Raw genomic sequence first — 20,760 nt, forward strand, 5'->3', positions numbered from 1 at the left:
CTATAGTAAGGCTGCAATCTTATATACACACTTTTCCTGGGAGTAAGCCCCACTGAACTCAACAAGGCATATTTCTGAGTAGACATGCATAGGATGGAACTGCTAGAAAACAGTTATGTAACAATAGGACAGGATGAAATTGGATACTTTCCCTTCCACATGTCATCACTAGAGTCAGCAAAATTGTTCACAATAAGCTACTGCATGTAACAATTTAAGGTTGTTCACACAATCATTGCAGCCCAGCAGGGAGGGTGGGGGTGGGGAGGCAAGATCAGCCTTACCTTCTCCCCAGACGATCTGGCTGTTAGTTGCACCGCACGGCTTGCACGCTCATCTAAGCAGTGCGGATCTCCAGAAGCCGGGAAAATGAGTTCCGGCCTCCAGGCATCCCACAATGCATCACGTGAGCAGCATGGTGCATTGAGGGATTGGTGCCCGGCTCTGTGACTCACATGACCTGTATGAATAGCACCACTTGGAGACTTGGAGTAAAGGGCACACTCATGCCCTTTAACCCAGGTAAAAGTCCAGGTAAAAAACTTGGGCTACTGGGGGGAGACAGTGCCGAGATCGGCCTCAATTCTGCTGCTTCATTTGAGCAGCCCTACCCAGGAAAGCACTTATATCGGGCAGCAGTGATATAGGGAGATGCTGAAAGGCAACATCTCATACTGCACGGGAGGAAGCAATGGTAACCCCCTCCTGTATTCTATCAAAGAAAACCACATGTCTCTGTGGGCACCAGGAGTCGATGGCACAACTTTACTTTACTCAGGAAGGGCTACCCACAAGCCTGGTAGGGCTGCTCATGTGTGAATAGCCTTTTTATGTCTTTCACAACGAAGTCCCCAAAATTTTATGTCAGCACAATACAGCCAGATATTGCCAAACAAGATATGTCAAACACAACCCATGACTGGTTCCTGTTTGGCAATGTCCTGTGCATTGCGAAACTTTCAAGTTGCTGTATTGTGCTGACATAAAATTTTGGGGACTTCGTTGTGAAAGTGGTTTGAGATGGCCCAAGGCTTATTTTGGGATATGCGGGACCAGTTCCTTATTCATTCCAACATACATGGGATATTTCTGACTGGGGGTGGGGTGTAGTGTAATTAGTGATGTTCTTTGCAGAAACAAAGCATTGGGTCAGACACTGTGCTACTACATACGTCCTATGGCCATGCGGTGTGTGGTTTGTGGTAGCCCAAGGTTCATTTTGAGATGTAACATCCCCAGTTTCTTAATGCTAAGTGTTCCCGGGGGTATGGTGTATCAATGTGTTTTACATTAAACTAACACTTTCAGCTGGGCTGAATCATCATACATTGGATAGAGGCAAGTCTCCCGGTCATAGAGGTATATGATATGTCATGTATTTTGGGGTGCAGTGGCAGAAAATGTTCTTTTTTCAGGCTGCTCATGCCCTGATTCATCAGGAGATTTAAAGGTCTCCATCTGGCCAGGTGACTATGATTGTTTCTTCAGAAAGGGAAAATGGCAACAGAAGTGTCTGGAAACTCCACCCCAGCCTCCCACCTTGTCGGTCTAATGGGCAAGTAATGGAGAGGAGAGCTGGTCTTGTGGTAGCAAGCATGACTTGTCCCCTTAGCTAAGCAGGGTCTGCCCTGCTTACAAGTGAATGGGAGACCAGAAGTGTGAGCACTATAAGATATTCCCCTCAGGATGGAGCCGCTCTGGGAAGAGCATAAGAAGGTTCCAAGTTCCCTCCCTGGCAGCATCTCCAAGATAGTGCTGAGAGAGATTCCTGCCTGCAGCCTTGGAGAAGCCACTGCCAACAGACAATACTGAGCTAAATAGACCAATGGTCTGACTGGGTATATAACAGCTTCCTATGTTCCAAGTAGTTACCTAGTGCACCCAAAGATGGTTTAGAACAGGGATTCCCAACCTTGAATCTCAAGATGTAGTTGGACTACAAATGTCATCATCCCCAGCTGTGTTGGTCTTTTGAGGCCAGAGATGATGGGAGCTGTAGTCCAACAGTATCTAGGGGCCGAGGAAGTATTCGGAATCCCTGACTTAGAACATGTGTTTCTTGCTCTTACTGAACTTCTGATGTAGCTTTTCAACAGAACGCCAGCATGCTGAGGAATGAAAGCAGCTTGATTGGCTTTCCTAGTGCAGGAATTCTGGAAGTTCATTGGAGGAGCTCTTAATCCACTTGCTTTCCCCAAATGTAGTTTGGATTATTGTGAATTTTGGGCTAGGTTAGTTTTTTTTGCCCCCAAAAGAAAGCAAAAATCCAAAGAGTTCTGTATTGGAATTAGCTTGTCTTGGGTGCTATTAGTACACACTTTCGTAGTATCAGAGACCCAGGAAATCTTAATACAAGATACATCAATTGGTTTTTGTATTTCTAGAATCTGGTGAACCGAATGAAAACTTTATAGTGACTGGATTGTATTGTTTTGGTTTTTTGTGTACATTGTCTTTAGCACCTGGTAGAAAGGTGATGGATGGATAGATTCAATCCACTCAGTTGCAGATCTTTGCATTCAAGAACCCACGACTGTGTGGACAGAGTCCAGTCTATGTAAACTGCTTTGGAAACTTTTGTTGAAAAGCGGTATATAAAAGTTGTTGTTGTGAACTCAGAAGTCCTGGTAGTCTCCTGCTGCCACGAAGCACTCTAAGACTTGCAGAGAACTGGACAATTAGATTGAGTGCTTTAGTCCAAGGTCCCTCTTGTATTGGGCAAATACAAAAATCTGCTCCCCCTTTGCTAATAGACAAGAATAAAACCAATTGTTCTCCCAGGCATCTGCCTGCACATGGAGTTAATTGTTAATTTGGCCAAGCTGTCTTTGAGATGGGTTTGCACCAGTGGGCTTGTTCCGCACTCCCTGCTCCTGCTGGGTTAATAATCCAGCCCTTGGAGACTTGTAAAAAGTAAAGAAGAGAGAAAAATACTTATTAAAATTACTACAGACTAGTTCCATCTGAGGCTTTAAGCTTTTTAGATACACTTTAGAATATTTAAGATGATTACAGAAATGCTTCAATACACCTTGCTGGCTCTAAGGCAGCATTCTTCAAAATCTTAGTTACTCTGTTGCAAAGAAAAGATATTTAGGACAATGCAAAGCACACACACACACAAGCAAAATAAATTCCTGACACACAGTCTGACTAAACAAACTGTTCCCTATGCTGAAACTCCCAAAGCCAAAAGTCCTGGCTTCTTCTCTTTGAACTCACCAAACTCCTGATGAGAATCAAGCCCCTGCAAGACTATCTTCCAAGAATCTACAGCCTCAGCCTAATGCAGCAGACTCCATTATAGCATGTCATCCTTTCATGCTTCCAGCACAGATTTCCTACTTCTTGTTCCCAGAAATTCCAGCAACAGCTCTCTAGGTCCCTGTCATGCCCCCACCTGCGGACTCGGAAGAGGGCAGTAGATATACCGGGAAACAGGGAGATGTCTGAGGGTCAGGTAGGTGATCTGAGCAGAGAGGCATCTGAGATGTGTCAGGGTGAGAGGCTGCTGAGGGAGGAGCCAATGAGGCAGAATGGACTCTGGAGAGAAGGGTTGCAGTCTGAGCAGGAGATTGAACAATCATTGTCTCCCAGACAACGAAGGTGAGAGAAGCATCACTGACAGGTGATGGAGTTGAGAAGTAGCCAGTTATTAGCAAGAAGGCAGCAAGAGACTGACTGAATCTGTGGCAGCTGCCAGGGGTGGTGATTGGGTGTACCTAGCTGTTGGCTATAAATTCTGCAGCTTGTGCTTTGAGCAGACTGCTGGAGACGATGTGTCTAATCAGCCTGGATGACCTTGGTCTGAAAAATCGTGACTTTGAAAGCTAGCCTCCTGAAACTCCACAAAAAAGTCTGGCTTATTAGTGTTGAGGGGAATTGTTGGGCATGGACTACTTATTTTGTATTCTGGGACTGCCTGTTTGTCTGGACTGATTGTTCTTCAGTAAAGCTGAAATCTGAGATGCATTTACAACTGGCTACTGTGTTGAGATTTAGGATCAGTTAATTCAGGTTGGCAGGCTTGTGACAGTCCCACCCACCTGGTGTGCTGACTGGTTGAGCCTTGGAGTTCACCAGCCTGTCAGTCAAGTTAACTTCCTGTTAACTCTTTAGAGGGTGGGGAGGCTGGTCACTACAGCATTATGTCTTATCTTCCATTCAAATGCAAACCAGAGTGGCCCCTGCTTAGCAAATAAGACAATTCATGCTCGCTACCTATGAATATCAGTCAGGATAGCCAAGAACTCAAAGGAGAAGTCCTGCACTTACTATCTCCACTCCTAATGTGTGTAGTGGTCAATAAGACAGAAGCTGCAAAGAGTCAATGCTACTGCAACTCCAACATGTTCTAAGATGTCTAGTAAGGTTTCCACTAATGCTGAAGCTCTTTCCACATTGCAAGCATTTATGTGATTTCTCCCCAGTATGGGTTCCATGGTGTACAGTAAGAGCTCCACTACGGCTGAAGTTCATTCCACACTCCAAACATTTATGTGGTTTCTCCCCAGTGTGGGTTCTTTGGTGTGATATAAGAGAGCCACTCGTGCTGAAGCTCTTTCCACACTCCAAGCATCTATATGGTTTCTCCCCAGTGTGAGTTCTCTGATGTATAATAAGAGTTCCACTCTGACTGAAGCTCTTTCCACACGCCAAACATTTATGTGGCTTCTCCCCAGTGTGGGTTCTATGATGTATAGCAAGATGTTCACTTTGGCTGAAGCTCTTTCCACACTCCAAGCATTCATATGGTTTCTCCCCAGTATGGGTTCTATGGTGTACAGTAAGCTGCCAACTCTGGCTGAAGCCTTTTCCACACTCCAAGCATTCATATGGCTTTTCCCCAGTATGAGTTCTATGGTGTTTATTCAGATGTCCACTCGTGCTGAAGTTCTTCCCACACTCCAAACATTCATATGGTTTCTCCCCAGTATGGGTTCTATGGTGTGCAGTAAGAGCTCCACTTCGGCTGAAGTTCATTCCACACTCCAAACATTTATGTGGTTTCTCCCCAGTGTGGGTTCTTTGGTGTGAAATAAGAGCACCACTCATGCTGAAGCTCTTTCCACACTCCAAGCATCTATATGGTTTCTCCCCAGTGTGAGTTCTCTGATGTATAGTAAGAGCTCCACTCTGGCTAAAGCTCTTTCCACACTCCAAGCATTTATGTGGCTTCTCCCCAGTGTGGGTTCTATGGTGTATATTCAGATCTCCACTTGTGTTGAAGCTCTTTCCACACTCCAAGCATTCATATGGTTTCTCCCCAGTGTGGGTTCTATGGTGTACAGTAAGCTGTCCACTCTGGCTGAAGCTTTTTCCACACTCCAAGCATTCATATGGTTTCTCCCCAGTGTGGGTCCTATGGTGTTTATTTAGACGTCCACTTGTGCTGAAGCTCTTTCCACACTCCAAACATTCATATGGTTTCTCCCCAGTATGGGTTCTATGGTGTATATTCAGATCTCCGCGTGTGCTGAAGCTCTTTCCACACTCCAAGCATTCATATGGTTTCTCCCCAGTGTGGGTTCTATAGTGTTTATTCAGACCTCCACTCTGGCTGAAGCTCTTTCCACACTCCAAGCATTTATGTGGTTTCTCCCCAGTGTGAGTTCTATGGTGCTTATTCAGTTCTCCACTTTGGCTGAAGCTCATTCCACACTCCAAGCATTTATGTGGTTTCTCCCCAGTGTGGGTTCTATAGTGTATAGTAAGAGATGCATTCTGGCTGAAGGTCTTTCCACACTCCAAGCATTTGTGTGGTTTCTCCCCAGTGTGGGTTCTACGGTGTTTATTAAGATGTCCACTCTGACTGAAGCTCATTCCACACTCCAAGCATCTATGTGGTCTCTCCCCAGTGTGGGTTCTCTGATGGATAGTAAGAGCTCCACTCTGCCTGAAGCTCTTTCCACACTCCAAGCATTTATGTGGCTTCTCCCCAGTGTGGGTTCTATAGTGTATATTCAGATCTCCACTCTGCCTGAAGCTCTTTCCACACTCCAAACATTCATGTGGTTTCTCCCCAGTATGGGTTCTATGATGTCTAGTAAGGGCTCTATTTGTGCAGAAGTTCTTTCCACACTCCAAACATTTATATGTTTCCCCCCCTACATGCATTTCTCCCTGAGGTTGAAAGCTTGGTTCAGATCATAAGCTTTCCCTGTGCAGAGTGCACATAGGAAAAGCTCTTTCTTTCTGCATTATTTGTTGGATTCTAAGCTGAAGAGCAGAGGATCCATTCCTGTCTTTCCATTTTGCTCAAGTTCTTTGTCTCCCAACAATCCTCCGCTGTGTTCCCCCTGCCCAACTCTTCCTCTCCGAACTGTCACCTGAAGAAGTGAAGAGAGAAAACCGGTCAGAGGCTGGGATAGAAAATGAGCCTTAAGGAGATGGTATGGGAAGAAATGGTGGAAATGCAAATGAAGTTTATCAGCTTCCTTCCATATTTGATGACTATGTTATTACTCTAAAAGCCATTGTACTCAGATTAACTAAAGAATGGAAAAGATAATGCAAATAGAACTGGCTTTAGATCCTCTTTAATTTTGTATCACATGAAATATTTACCCAAGGTGTGTATTGTATGCCAACTTCAGCAGAGGGAAAGAGCCCTCTGTTGGTGGCACAGCTGCAGCCCAGGAGGAGGGCCCAAAGGGTCCTGACTCAGCACTTCCTGCTGGGTCCTGCATCATTTCCTGGGCTGTCGGTATAAAACAGCACGCTGCCCTGGGCTCTGTAACACCAGCTTCAGCAGAGAGAAGAGGAGAAAGGAGGAGAGAGTTCCACCCGCTCTGGAAAATGGTGAGTAAAGCTTGTGGTAAGTGCGAACAGCTGAGCTCCTGCTTTCCTGGGGCTCTGTCTCTCTTTGAGAGCAACCTTGTTGGTGGCAGAGCTGCAGCCCAGGAGGAAGGCCCAGAGAGTGCTGACTCAGCCGTTCCTGCTGAGTCCTGCATCGTTTCCTGGGCTGGCAGTATAAAACAGCATGCTGCCCTAGGCAGTGCTGGCGCTGGTGAGCTTGCCACAGAAGGGAGCCCCTTTGGGAACCTCAAGGGCAAGGGAGTAATTTTTAAAAAGCTGTTTTAATTACGTGCCTGAGTGAGGATGTGAACCTGGGGAGAGCTGGGGGTGCTTCAATTAGAGAGAATATGGGTAGGGGAAGGTATGGCGTGGGGTCTCACTTACATCAGAAGAGGGGAAGAGTGGTTCAACATCTTATTGCTCTCCCTTCTTCTGGTTGTTCCTATAATGGGAGGGTTCCTGGCTGCTTTACCAGCCTGTCCTTTGGCCTGCTGGTGCTGCTGTTTAGTGCCAGGTCAGTCCAAAATAAGATCTCTATTATCCATGATTTAATTCTGGAGGAAGGGGCTAACCTGGTTTGTATTACAGAGACCTGAGTGGGAGAGATTAGTCTTTCGCAGCTGCGTCCACCTGGATATTTAGTACAACATCAGCATAGGCTGGAGGGCCGGTGGGGGTCACTGTAATTTATAAAAGCTCTATTTTCCTCTCTAGGGCCCCTTGTCCAAGTGAGTGCCAGTTCCGAGTGCTTGTCCCTGGTGTTGGGCTCTCGGGAGAGTGGGGATTCTGCCCCACTTCCAGTCCAATGCTCACCAGGGTGGCAAGAGGGTATACAGCTGCCCTGTGGGACCGGTTTTAAGTACAGTGCTGGTGGGGGAAGTGGGTCGGGGGGTAAGAGCACCCTCCCCGAACCTTAAAGGTAACCCCCCCCCGTGCCCCATCGCCACCAGTTCTACCTTGGGTCGAACTGTGCACACCCCTACCTGTGGCCAATATTCCCTTCCTGGGCAAGGTGGTTGAGCATCCCATGGCTGACCAGCTCCAGACACTCTTGAAGGAAACGGACTATCTAGATCCATTTCAATCAGGCTTCAGGCCCGGCTTTGGAACAGAAACTGCTTAGGTCGCCCTGTGGGATGACCTGTGCACAGAGAGAGACAGAAATAGTGCAACCCTGTTAATTCTCTTGGATCTCTCAGCAGCTTTTGATATCATTGACCATGGTATGCCTTTGGATAGGTTAGCCAAGTTGGGTGTGGGAGGCACTGCTTGGAGGCGGTTTCTCTCCTACCTCGGGGACCATTCCCAAAAGGTGGTGCAGGGGGACTACTGCTCAACACCTTGGCAGTTATGTTATGGGGTTCTGCAAGGTTCCATTCTTTCCCCTAGGGAGAGGTCATGAGGAGATTTGGCTTGCAGATGACACTGAGTTGTATCTCTCTTCTTTATCAGACACAGGTGAAGCGGTGACTGTCCTGAATCGGTGCTTGGATGCAGTAAATAAGCTGAGACTCAGTCCAGACAAGACTGAAGTACTGTTGGTAACTGGTTCTTCTGCCCAGATGAATGATGTTCAGCCTGTTCTAGATAGGGTTGCACTCCCCCTGAAGGACCAGGTTTGCAGTATGGGGGTGCTCATTGATTCAGCATTGTCACTAGAGGCCTAAGTGGCCTCTGTGGCTCAGAGCACTTTTTATCAGCTTTGGCTGATATGCCAACTGTGACTTTACCTGGACAGACATAGCTTGGCCACGCTTACGCTCTGGTAACCTCTCGCTTAGATTACTGCAGTGCGTTGTACGTGGGGCTGCTTTTGAAAACGGTCCGGAAACTGCAGCTGGTACAAAATAGGCCTACAAGATTGTTAACTGGGACTGGATGTGTTGATCACATTATGCCAGTGTTTCGTCAGCTGCAATGGCTCCCCATCAGTTTCCGGGCCCAATTCAAAGTGCTGGTTTTAACCTTTAAAGCCCTAAATGGCTTGGGACCGGTGGTTATCTAAGAGAGCGCCTTGCCCCATATGTTCCTACCCGTACCTTGAGATCTTTTTCAGAGGCCCTCCGTCTTCGTGAGCCCCTGCCAAACAAGGTGAGGCGGGTGGCTACCAGGGATAGGGCCTTTGGGTGGTTGCAACCTGTTTATGGAATAGCCTCTCCAGTGAGGTTCACCCACTTTCATCACTTTGTTCTTTTAGATGCCAGGTAAAGACCTTTTTGTTCACACAGATCTTGTCCACCTGCAGCTTCAAACCCATGGAAGTTGTTCAATCTAGATTCCTTTGTGCCATATTCCAGGTGCCTAGATGTGTTTCGAATGCCATCCTAAGCTTAGCGGTGGGTCCAACCAGAGCCAAGGCCCAGGGGTGGCTTCACACATTTAATTACTGGCTCAAATTATATTTTTGCCCTCAGGGCCTGGCCCCCCTGGTATTAAAAGAGGAGTTCCATTCCAATTGGTGTAAGAGCCTTCATGACAAATTGGGCAGATATGGCCTCTCTCCACGATATCTACTGTGATTGGGACATGATGCCACCAAATAAATTAATAAACAATGTATTGTGGATACAGAGAAGCAATCTGATTTCAGTCTTCTTAACCTTAGTAACATTCCAGGTGGCTTCTCATACTACCCTCAGCCAGTGGTGTACCTTACAGATGTGACCACTCTAAACCAGAGGAGAGCGTTCTACCTGGCGCGGTTTAGTGCCCTGCCTTCTGTCATTCTGGATGGTAGATTTAAGAGAATACCGCTCAGGAACCGGCTATGTCCATGTGGTTCGGGCAATATCGAGTCCATCTCACATGTGCTTTTATACTGTTTATATTATAGGGACTTTTGCATTGCCTGGATTGAACCACTTATAAAAAGAATGCCAGGTTGATCAGAAGAGTATTACACTTCCTTTCTTCTGGCAGACCAGTATACAGCAATTACAGTTGGGGTAGCAAGATTCTGTGCCACAGTATGCAAACTGAGACGGGCGCAGTTGATGAATTAGACCTCTGTATATATATGTTGTGATACTCTATCACTCAGTCCTGTTTTTGATTTTATTTTACTCTAATTTTGTCCATTTAATTTTTTGATTGCTGGTCACGAACTGTAATAATAAAATTCATTAAAACATACAATAGGAACATAGGAAACTGCCATATACTGAGTCAGACCATTGGTCTATCTAGCTCAGTATTATCTTCACAGATTGGCAGCGGCTTCTCCAAGGTTGCAGGCAAGAATCTCTCTCAGCCCTATCTTGGAGAAGCCAGGGAGGGAACTTGAAACCTTCTTTAAATCATAACAGACCAATAAAAGGTAAAAATACAATACAAAACAGCTTAAAAACTCATTTTAAAATTCATTAAAAATCAGAACAAATCTGAAAACCCAAATTAAAAAACCCAAATTTAGGCCTGTGTGAACAAAAAGGTCTTTACCTGGCGTCTAAAAGAACAAAGTGACGAAGTCAGGCGAACCTCGCTGGGGAGGCTATTCCATAAACAGGATGTAAACACCAAAAGGCCCTCTCCCTGGTAGCCACCTGCCTCACCTTGTTTGGCAGGGGCACATGAAGAAGGAGGGCCTCTGAAGATCTCAAGGTATGGGTAGGGACATATAGGGCAAGGTGCTCTCTCAGATAACCACCTGTTCCTAGCCATGTAGGGCTTTAAAGGTTCAAACCAGCACTTTGAATTGGGCCCGGAAACTGACTGGGAGCCAGTGCAGCTGACAAAGCACTGGCATAATGTGAACAAAACATCCAGTCCCAGTTAATAATCTTACAGCCCTATTTTGTACCAGCTGTAGTTTCCGGGTTCAAAGGCAGCCTCAAGTACAATGTATTGCATTGTACAACCTCTCTCTTATATTTGTTTCTTTGAAGTGTTAACATAAGAAAAGAAAAGAAAAGAAAGAAAAGGGAAGGGAATGGAAGGGAAGGGAAGGGAAGGGAAGGAGTCTTAGTTCCATGAACAACCAGCTGTATGTTCTCTGGGTGCAAGATTTAGAAAGCCAGACTGAGACATGGATGGATGTGGCAGGCAGGGCCCCATCTGTGTCAATCTAGTCTCTCAAGCTAGCAGCTACCCAGGCTCCATGGGTGGATGGGCAGGGAGCACCATCAGGATTTCATTTTATTGTCTGGAAGCCACAGGTTCTTTTGAAGGGAATCTGGAAAGGGGTTGGAGAGACCAGACAAATGTTCGGATGGAACAGGAAATAACCTTCATATTTTCTTACTTTGAAAATAACAGGTTTTCCCTTTCTCCATACCTTGGAAATAGCCGTATTATCCCTTTGTACAATCACCCTCAGTCCAGAAGAGGGCTCACACCATGTCCCAGGTGGCTCAGGGCAATAGCTTGAATGTTCCTGCAGCACCAACATCTTTTAAGGACCTTGCATGGCTGGCCTCATTCTCCTGCCTTCTCCTCACAGTCATTCTGTCCCACATGGGTCTTCTGACGGTCCACCCAAGTGCCAGCTCTTCTCCCCTTCCACCATTCCCTCCTCCTCTTCCCCACTTTCTTTCCAACTGTCCTCAAGTGCCCTGCTCCAGAGGTGCTCTTAGGGCCAGGCCACGGGGATCTGGCCTGGTTCTCTGCCACCTGGTGTGTGTGTGTGTGTGTGTGTGTGGTTTGAGTAGTGCCAGCAGCAGCAGGCCGCAGTAGTGAATGGGGGGCAGGTGGGAGTGGAAATGATGGGGCTACGCTGCTGCAGCCATGCTGTGTGCTCCAGCAGCAGCAGCAGAGCGGGACCTGGGAGCGGCCACGGGGTGCGACCTCTCAAATATAAAGTTTACCTCTTCTTCCATCCATGTCTTTGTCTGGTCTCTGCAACCCATTCTCAGATTCCCTTGGAAAGAACCTGTGGCTTCCACCACCTGCCATTGTATCCCACTGGGAAATTCCTCCATTTGCAGTACCGGTACTTCATGTTTGCATATCTTGAACATCTGATAACAATCTCCCCCAGAGTGGTCTTGAAATCCCTCAGACTAGTTAACTTGGGGAATTTCAGCATTGGCTCTGAGGCACCCTCATCTCATGTGACGAGGATTTCATGGCTTCCATAAGTAGGCCCTGACTAACATCATCATACAGACTTCTTAGAAGCTTGGCTATTACTGTTTATATGTCACATTTCCAAATCGGCAGGGCCTGGCTTTCTTCTTTGATACTTCTTTTTAAAAGTTCTTTTTACATGTATATCCCCTCTGTGGAACCCAGGTTATGTTTCTTCCCACAACAACCCTGTGAGGGAGGTTAGGCTGAGAAAAGCGACTGGCCCTGAGACAGCCAGTGAGTTTCATGCCTGAGGGGGATTTGAATTCGGGTCTCCCTGTTCCTAGTCCAACACTCGAACCACTATGCCACACGGGCTCTTTTGCACAGAGCCCCTTTCCTGGTCAAAAGACAAGACTGGAGCCACTTTGCCTTGAACAGGGAAAGACAAGCAGCAGCTGGCTGGGGGGTGCGCGGGTGTGGGTGTGTGCATGATCAGCCCTCCAGAAAGGAGGCACCCTCCTAGTGTAGCTGCAGGTAGGTGCGTCTCCGTCTCTTGGACTCCCATGTGGCTGAGAAGTGGCTGACTGCTAGGAAGCCCCAAGCCCCTGGCCACCTCCTGGGCACTGCGCTTGGTAGCCTGCCAGAGCAGCAGGCCTGCTGCAGATCAGCTGCCAAGGCTGCATCTGGTCTGGGGAAGAGAACCAGCTTCTCTCAGTCCGGTTACCCCCGGGGCCCCAGCACAGGGGACATCAGAACATAAGAAGCTGCATTGTACAGACTCAGACCCCTGGTCCATCTAGCTCACTACTGTCTACCCCAGGCCGCTGGGGAGGCTATCCCAGGATGTGCTGACGACGCAGTGGCGCCTCCATGCCCGGTCTCACAGCAGCATGCCAGCTCGCCACTGTGCCTGCCCACCCGCTTCTCCGCCCACTCGCCAGGGCCAGCTCTCAGCCCCGAGAGCAGCAGAGGGCTCGGGAGCAATGGCCAGCAGCCGGGGGGGAAATGGCTGGCAGTGCCCAAGGGCAGCGCCTATGCCCCTGCCACCTTGCTGCCCTGTCCCCCACTCCTGCTGCCCTGTCCCCCAGCCAGCTTACCAGGGTCAGCTTACAGCCCCGCAACCTGTGGGGCAAGGAGACGGGGGCTGCCAGGGAGGCAAGGAGGGCAAGCAAGCATGTAAATTAAATTTTAAAATGAATAAAACCAAAATTATTGAACAATTACATATTGGTTAGTTTTAATTGGGGGTTTTGTTGGGGGGAGGTTGGTCTTAAATTTGACCTCAGCCCCCACATGTCAAGTCGCTTTTGGTTTCAGCCCACCAGGAAGTTTTCCACACCCGGCTTTTAGCCCGCATCTCCTCCAGAATGGGGGGGGGTGTGTGTCCACATTTGGGCCAGATTTACCCCAAAGTCCCTGTGAGTTACAGTATTAGGGAGCACTTCACACACGATTCAGTTTTTCACTACGTGTTAGAATGTAGCCCGATTTATATTCGGGGTTTAAAAAAATCCACTTTTTGCATCGTTTTGGGGGGCAGCTTCGAACTTGCATTAAAGCTTCGCACAGTAAACCTGCGGTAAAGCCTGCTGTCTGGAAGAGTTCCCGGGCATTTGAGTCGTGCACCCGGGTCTACTTAGACTGGCAGCAGCTTCTCCCAGGCTGCAGGCAGGAGCCTCTCCCAGCTCTATCTGGAGACGTCAAGGAGGGAACGGGGAACTTCCTGCATGCAGGTGCTCTTCTATGGAGCTACCCAAGGGGAATCGCTCGCATGTGTCATCTCCCCTTCAAATGCAAACCAGAGTGGGACCTGTTCAGCAAAGGGGACAATTAATGCTTGAAAAGCGGAAGGCAGCAGTGACCAGTGGAGGAGGGTACAGCGAGTGGGGGGGGGGGAGGTGGTCACCCACGGGCCAGCCCTGGGCTCTCTGCTCTGGTGCCCAGCCCAGCCCCTCTGGTGGTGTGAGACAAGAGCAGGGGCTGCGCTGCCAGGACCGAGGCCAGAATTGGGTAGCCAGACACTATTTTTTACTGGCCCGCAATTCATTCCAGCCCCACCACAAGGTTATTAAGGGATCATGAGTCGCTGAATGTTATAAACAGAGCAAGGCTAATAAAAGGAAAGCCATTTTAAAAACTTGTATTGTTGCAAAGAGTAGGATGTACATATGCACGTACCTTTGGGTCCAAACAATGTTGTTTTATTGATTAACCGCTGGACCGACACACAAGGGTCACTCGGCGCCCCTTGCAAAGCAAAAGCATTTTGCTGAAGCATACGAGGCAAAGATCCCGACTGAGCATGCTCAGCAACCAGAATTCCCTAGACTACTTCTGCAACCTAGAGGCAAAATGTCTACAGCTAGGCTGCGCTTGGGAACTATTATTGTTATAAACACAAGAAGGGCTGTAGCTATAATTGAGCGAACGGGTTTCAAAGAACCTGGGCCCCCTAGCTCCACTCCTCCCTGTTCTCTTCATTATCTCCCTCACACTGAGGGGCCGCCAGGGAGACGGGCAGACAAGGGCCCCCTGTCCCCTAGCTATGCCCCTGCTTACAAGCATAAGCACATATCTACAACCCTGGGAAGGTTTCCTGTTTTGTCACAATCTGCCGTGGGCAAGGGCGTAGGGAACACAGGGGGCACCCTGCAGTTCCAGACTTGGGGGGGGGGTCACATTTCAGCTGTGGAAAGAAAGTCACTTAGTCCTGATTTCTTGAACTGCTGTGCACCTTTGCTGGGGTTATTGGAGATCATCTTTGAACTTCCACAAACAGGTGTGTGGACACCGTTGAGCATGGGGGTTGGGGACGAGTGTACCTCAGCCCTGAGCATTTTCAGGGGCCTCCCAAGGCTTCCTCCAGCTTCCCCCCACACCTTCTGAGGGCTGCTGGAGTCACTTGCCTGCCCTCGCTCTCCCCATGTTGGTGTCTGTTGCACTAGGCGCTTTATCCATGTGCCACTGGAGTTCGTTTAGACAACAACCTTAACAAAGCTCGCCTGTCTTCCCACTGGTGACCACGCACCGTGCAAATGCAGGGTGTGTGGTGGCCACCAACTGAGCGTGTCCTGTGGCCACTGGCAAGCTCCCTATATGGCCCTGCCCACAAGTATCACTTTCATAAGTAGTTGTGACATGGGTGTTTAGATTCATGCCGTGGCCTTCATCTCTATTGGGACTAGAGAAGTCTTCAACAACCCTACCTTCTGCTTATTTTGTGTTTGTGTGTGTGTGTGTGTGATTATTTACAGCCGATGCTTTCCGGTTTGGATATTTTGCAATGTGTTCACAGGCTTCACTGCTGTCTCCCTTCACTCTTCACTGGTGGGGTTTGGGTTTTTTTTTTCTTTTTTTCTTTTTCTTTTTCTTAAGTACAATGGATTTTGAAGCTGAATTAAATTTTTAACTTTTAAGAATTTTTTTATTCAAATACATATCTTCTATCTATATATTGATTTCTCTACCCATGGCTAATCCCATGTGTGGCAGCTCTTGTGAGAGTTCACGAGCAGCTGCCCGGATAGCCATGGGGAAGAAAATGGCGGCCAGCAGTGGGCCAGAGGAGGTGGCTGCTGGGAGCAAGCACAGTGGATGGCGAGAGGAAGCAGGAGGCCAGCTGGTGGGAGGAGGAGGCAGGTTGGCCACCAGCAGGAGGAGGAGGAGGGCTGGCCACCAGGAGGAGGAGGCGGCGGGCCAGCTGACCTCTGGGAGCAAGTGGCGGGCTGGCCACCGGGAGTAGGAGGCGGGCCACCCACCCACCAGGAGCAAGCACAGTGGCTGCTGGGAGGAAGCGGCTGGCTGTCCAGCGAGAAAAAGCGGCCGCTGGCGGGAGGTGCCGGGCTGGCTGGCCAGCAGATGTGAGGAGGTGGCGGCCCGGCGGGCCAAGGCTGTCAGAGGGAGGGCAGCTGGCTGGCTGGCCAGGAAAATAAGCACCAGCGGCGGTGGGGTGGGGGGAAGGAGAGCTGCAGCAAACTAAAGACGCAGATGCTCTGGGCCCAGCCCAGCTAGTATGTTTTTAATGACTAATGCAACATTTGGCCACCCACCCACCTTGCCATTTACTTCACTGCCAAAATGTGGATTGCATCGGATTTTAGGGTTGGGAAGGACCTTAGAGGCCATCTAGTCCAACCCCCTGCTCAATGTAGGAAACGGCTACAGCATTTCGGACAGGGACTGTCCTGGGAAGGAGACTCCACCTTGCAACCATCTGCAGCTGCAGGCCCGTGTTTCCCCAGGCCCCGCATGCACACTCCCCCACCTGCCCCAACCACCACCACCCACAGCCTAGCAGCAGCAGTACGTCTGTTGCTTGGAGGAGCCATGCGGCCAGCAGGCCCCATGCAGGCTGAGCACACACTCTCTCTTCCTCCCCGTGACCTGCAGCTGTGTACCCTGTTTGCATTGACTCTCACCTCCGAGCAGCTGCTTCTGCTTGAAGGAAGTGTGTGTGGGCTGCAGGGCCCAGGACCTGAAAGGATTCTGGGCACTCTCTCCTCCTGGAGAAGAGTGCTGAAAGTTCCTCCAAGTCCCGGCCTGGCCCACAAACCTCCTCTGAGCGCTGGCTGCACTGTTGCTGCTGGCCACAGGGCTGTGGGGGGTGGTTGGATGATTTTGCAGCAAGTGGTGGAAGCAGCAGCAGCAAGGGGGGCAGGCAAGTGGGTGAGCAATTGAGGGTTCCCCATTGCCCGTCCACCCTCCTCACGGCTGCCTCCACCTCCAATGTGAAGAGGCAGTGAGGAGGGCAAGACCATGTTCCCCAACGCCCGCCTGACACCCACCCTCCTGCCTGCCACCTGCTGTGGCTAGGAGGGTGCCTGGGTGGGTGATGGAGCGGCGGGGGTGCCCAGGCAGGCAATGGGGGGCACTCAGGTGGGCTTTGCCCAGGGAGCCCATGGGCCTTTTACCCTCTCCGTGTGGTGCCCGTGCTCCCTCCCCGTGACCTCCCACTCACCTGCCCGCTCTCCTGGTCACAGCAGGTGAGGGTGGGCTCTAGGGAGGGTGGGCTCTAGGGAGTACACGCCTGCCCTCTTTACCGCTGCCTCCACCCGCCACTTTGCGGCATGAAGGCGGTGGTTTGGAGGCAGGCGGGTAATGGGGAATAAGTTGGAGGTGGAGTTCCAGTGCATTGACCTTTTGCACCAACTATCGTAATGACCACTAGGGGCGTTGGGAGCAGAGGTAGCTAGTGAGGGTCCCCTGCTTTCCCTCTACTCTATGACCCCTGCTTTGACTCCTCAGGTACTTCCTGTAGAGAGTCAGTCCTCTTCCTTTTCACATGGACAGTAGATGGAAACATCTCTCTCTCCCCACGTAGCTCTTAGACAGGGCTTGGTCTTTACTATCCAGAATGTACTTCACCAATAAGCCTATTTCGTTTGGATTGTGCTACAGTCTCCATTCCTGTTCTCTAGAAGACTGCCCTGCAGCAACAAAACTCTGCACTCTACTCTGTAACTGGAGTGGGTAGCTTCCTTTGTTGGCACTTTGAAAGAAAATTACAGACTCCAACAGAGTACCCACCCGCATGAAACAGCAGGGAGAGCCGCTCCAGCCACGCTGCTAACGTGGCTCTGGCTGGATTTTGCTCACAAATGGGGCACGTAGCCTGTTTGTGAACAAAACCGCGCCCCCTGCATCTGACATCAGATGCTGACGTCTGATGTAGGGGGGGTGGCTGGGGGGCTGCTGCGGTGGGCTGAACTGGGGCCGCCCCTGGCCTCCCTTCACTACTTCCCCAAGGGCCTCACAGTCTAAAGAGAATCACAAAGGCATTCACCAGCAAAAGCCACTGGAGGGATTCTGTGTTGAGAGGAGAGCTGGTCTAAGGGAGGGCGCTTTCCAGATTGGACACTACAACAGTGTCACTACGTGTCCATTAAGTGTGCTTCCGAACTACCTGTGTTTTGACATCACCAGTCCGTGCACTGTTGTCAAGGTGCCGTTCACATTTCTGATGCCTTATTTAGGATTGTATTGCTATGTTACAGACCTATAACGTGCACAAATAAATGTGCGGCACAAATAAATAGCTGTATAAATAAATAGCTGTATTTTTCCCATTGTAGAGTTTTGCGCAACTAAAGAAGACTGCTCCCCTTCCGGTAGCTTTGCGCAACACTCTTTAATTACGTTTTCAATTCGATCCTGCCAAACCGAAGCATTTAACAGCTGTTGTAGCTTGTAATCTGGTCAGCACCAAGGAGAGCTGGTCTTGTGGCAGCAAACACAAATTGTCCCCTTTGCTAAGCAGGGTCTGCCCTGGTTTGCATTTGCATAGGAGACATGTGAGCACTGTAAAATATTCCCCTTAGGGGATGGGGCCACTCTGGGAAGAGCACCTGCCTACTTGCATGCAGAAGGTTCCAAGTTCCCTCCCTGGCGGCATCTCCAAGAGAGGGCTGAGAGAGACTCCTGCCTGCAACCTTGGAGAAGCCACTGCCAGTCTGTGCAGACAAAACTGAGCTAGATGGACCAATGGTCTGACTCAGTATGACTGAATAGGGCCAGTTGCTCTACCCATGCTAAATGGCTTTGAGGTCAGAAATCCATATGGTAATTGAGCAAAATACATTGTCACAGGGAGCAGAACAAAAGACTGCTGAGCTGAAATTCACTGATGTAATGTTTTCACCCTCTAGCTCTGCCCCACGGAATAGATATTATTTGCCATCACTGTCCACTGAGCCACTCTTGCCTACCAATGCTCATGCCACAAAACTCGTGTCTTAAACTTTAAAGGCACAAGAGAACCATCTTGGTGGTGGTGGTGGTGGTGCCTCAGTGAACACAGTTGCCACAGTGAACGCAGTTCTTCAATCTTTATTCTGAAAAGTCAATCTCATTCCATAACTTTATGGGACAGCAGGGGGCAGCAGAATCCAACCTAAAGAGAACCATCTCTATTGCTCAATTCTCTTGTGTTCCCTCCCTCCTTCTCTATCAGCATGGTCTGTCCCTCTTCATTACTGAATCACAGCTAACACGGTTTGGAGTTTATTGAGATCTGTTTTCAACTCCAAGCATAGACTGCGAGGGAGAGAAAAAGCAAGATTAAATCAAGACTACAAACATGTGAGTGTTGCTTGTGTGGTGATAGGAGAGGGTGGCATAGATGGATATACCTCTTTGACAAAGAGAGCAAAAAGATTAGCTTTTCTCCTAGAAAGGTTGGGATTAAATCTACACCACATAACTTTTACAGTACCCCTGTCGTCAAATGATACAGGTTTTGCAAACAAAGGCTGATCTCGTTGGAAAGTCACTATGGAGCTATGTTTACCTTTAGCTGAATTTAACTTATCGATTGTAAAGATGACTCTAACAGCAGGATTAGATTCGTGATCTGATTCTGCAACACTGAATAGCACCTACAATTTCCATACAAAATCGCAGATAGCCGTTTTGGTCCCTTAGGGGGAAAACCCCACAAACTAAAGTAAGGCAGTACTTTTACTGGGATCAGCCCTGGTCACAAAGTGAAGCAAGTGTTTGAGTTTTCTGCAATCCTTCAAGAGGCTAGATATTATGCAAAGGGATGCCAGGGAGGGTGAAGAGGTTATATGTTTGTATACCCTAAGGTATGATGTCAGTCTGCCGTGGAATGTAACGGAGCTTTATGTAGACTTGAATCAGAAACTCATAGGTACTTGTGGTAGCAAGCATGACTTGACCCCTTAGCTGAGCAGGGTCTGCCCTGGTTGCATATGAAACAGAGCCAAGAAGTGTGAGCACTGTAAGAGATTCCCCTCAGGGGATGGAGCTGCTCTGGGAAGAGCAGAAGGTTCCAAGTTCCCTTCCTGGCTTCTCCAAGATAGGGCTGAGAGAGCTTCCTGCCTGCAACCTGGGAGAAGCCCCTGCCGGTCTGTGAAGACAATACTGAGCTAGATAGACCAATGGTCTGACTCAGTATATGGCAGCTTCCTATGTTCCTAGGGCTGCTGGGACAAAAAGGAGATGAATGGCGATGGCCTCATATTTTTGAAATATAAAATCTAGGCCTTACTCCGTCCAGACCCCAGAGCTTAATTGAAATACACAAGTTCCTTCGAAGGCAGAAATGAATACAGGTTACATGCGTCCTCTCTCTCAGCTAACGATGCTGCTTAAAGAACCTTTTCTGCCACAACTGCAACGGAAAAAGACAGCTGGGGGGGGGGGTGTCAGTAAAGACACAAAGCAGGGGCTCCCGGGAATGGAACAATTTCTTTCGCAACCTCTTCCCAGCAGTCTTACGGACAGAAGGTCCAAGAAGCTGTGCGTGGAAAATGCTCAGAGCAATAACAAACAAAGCCCGGTGGCTGTTGCCTCGGGAGAAATGAAACTGAAACCAAGAGCCATTCCAAAGGTTGTCACTCATATTTAGGCCTCACTAGTAAAATCTAGATGCTTTGAGAGCACTTCCAGGGAGGCTGTATTTTTGTGGAGCCAACCTGTGAGCCGATCGCTCGTCGAGGGGCCATGAGGGCAAGGATTCCCCTACTTGTTGCCTCTCATGTGGAACTGTTACCCGTGGCGGGGGGGGGGGGGGAGTGATTGTTTCAATGCAAACAGATGACAGAAGAAACTATTATGGAAGGGCTTTGGTTTGGGCCTTAGTTACGTTGAGAGCAGTGTTCCCTCTAAGGCGTGCACATGTGTGCATTTTCACAAGTTTTTTTAATGTCCTTCTTCTATCCGTTCAGTCATATCTGACTCTCAGTCACTCTATGGATCAATGCACTCCATGCCGTCCTATCTTGAACAGCTTCCTTCAATTCCGCTATGGTTTTAATAATATCCAGCCACCGAGTACAAGGCTGTCCCCATCTCCTCCTTCCACTGATCATTCCCAGCATGATTGTTGTTTTGAGTGAATCAGCTTGCATGACATGACCAAAATATGTCAGTCTTTGTTTAGTAATCTTAGCTTCTAGCAATATTATTGGTTTAACTCGATCTAGAACTTCCTTG

At 48.9% G+C, this 20,760-nt stretch overlaps 2 protein-coding genes across 6 annotated transcripts in view; one reads left to right on the top strand and one right to left on the bottom strand.

Annotated features, from left to right (window-relative positions):
* Nucleotides 1–2,964: 2,964 nt before the first annotated feature.
* LOC128342820 (zinc finger protein 546-like) lies at nt 2,965–14,094 on the bottom strand. 3 transcript variants are annotated; one of them, XM_053290802.1, is made up of 3 exons: nt 13,984–14,094; nt 7,782–7,939; nt 2,965–6,329 (listed from the first exon to the last, which is right to left on the bottom strand). In XM_053290802.1, exon 3 carries the CDS (start codon nt 6,115–6,117, stop codon nt 4,303–4,305), a length of 1,815 nt encoding a protein of 604 aa, XP_053146777.1. In that variant the 5' UTR covers nt 6,118–6,329; nt 7,782–7,939; nt 13,984–14,094; the 3' UTR covers nt 2,965–4,302. The 3 variants fall into 3 exon arrangements, 2 of the variants coding, with proteins under 2 accessions (XP_053146777.1, XP_053146778.1); XR_008315184.1 differs by lacking the exon at nt 2,965–6,329 and adding an exon at nt 6,684–6,791; XM_053290803.1 differs by lacking the exon at nt 7,782–7,939.
* C1R (complement C1r) overlaps nt 8,321–20,760 on the top strand; it is a 40,279-nt gene continuing 27,839 nt past the window's right edge. Inside the window, exons 1-2 of one of the 3 annotated variants that reach the window (XM_053290789.1) lie at nt 8,321–8,339; nt 18,755–18,882. In XM_053290789.1, the coding sequence (XP_053146764.1) occupies nt 18,881–18,882 (2 nt within the window). In that variant the 5' untranslated portion in view covers nt 8,321–8,339; nt 18,755–18,880. Of the gene's footprint in view, nt 8,340–17,079; nt 17,747–18,754; nt 18,883–20,760 lie in introns of those variants that run through there. The other 2 variants (XM_053290788.1, XM_053290790.1) reach the window with 2 other exon arrangements.

Source organism: Hemicordylus capensis, chromosome 2, assembly GCF_027244095.1.
Source record: "Hemicordylus capensis ecotype Gifberg chromosome 2, rHemCap1.1.pri, whole genome shotgun sequence".
NCBI classification, from domain to species: Eukaryota; Metazoa; Chordata; class Lepidosauria; order Squamata; family Cordylidae; genus Hemicordylus; species Hemicordylus capensis.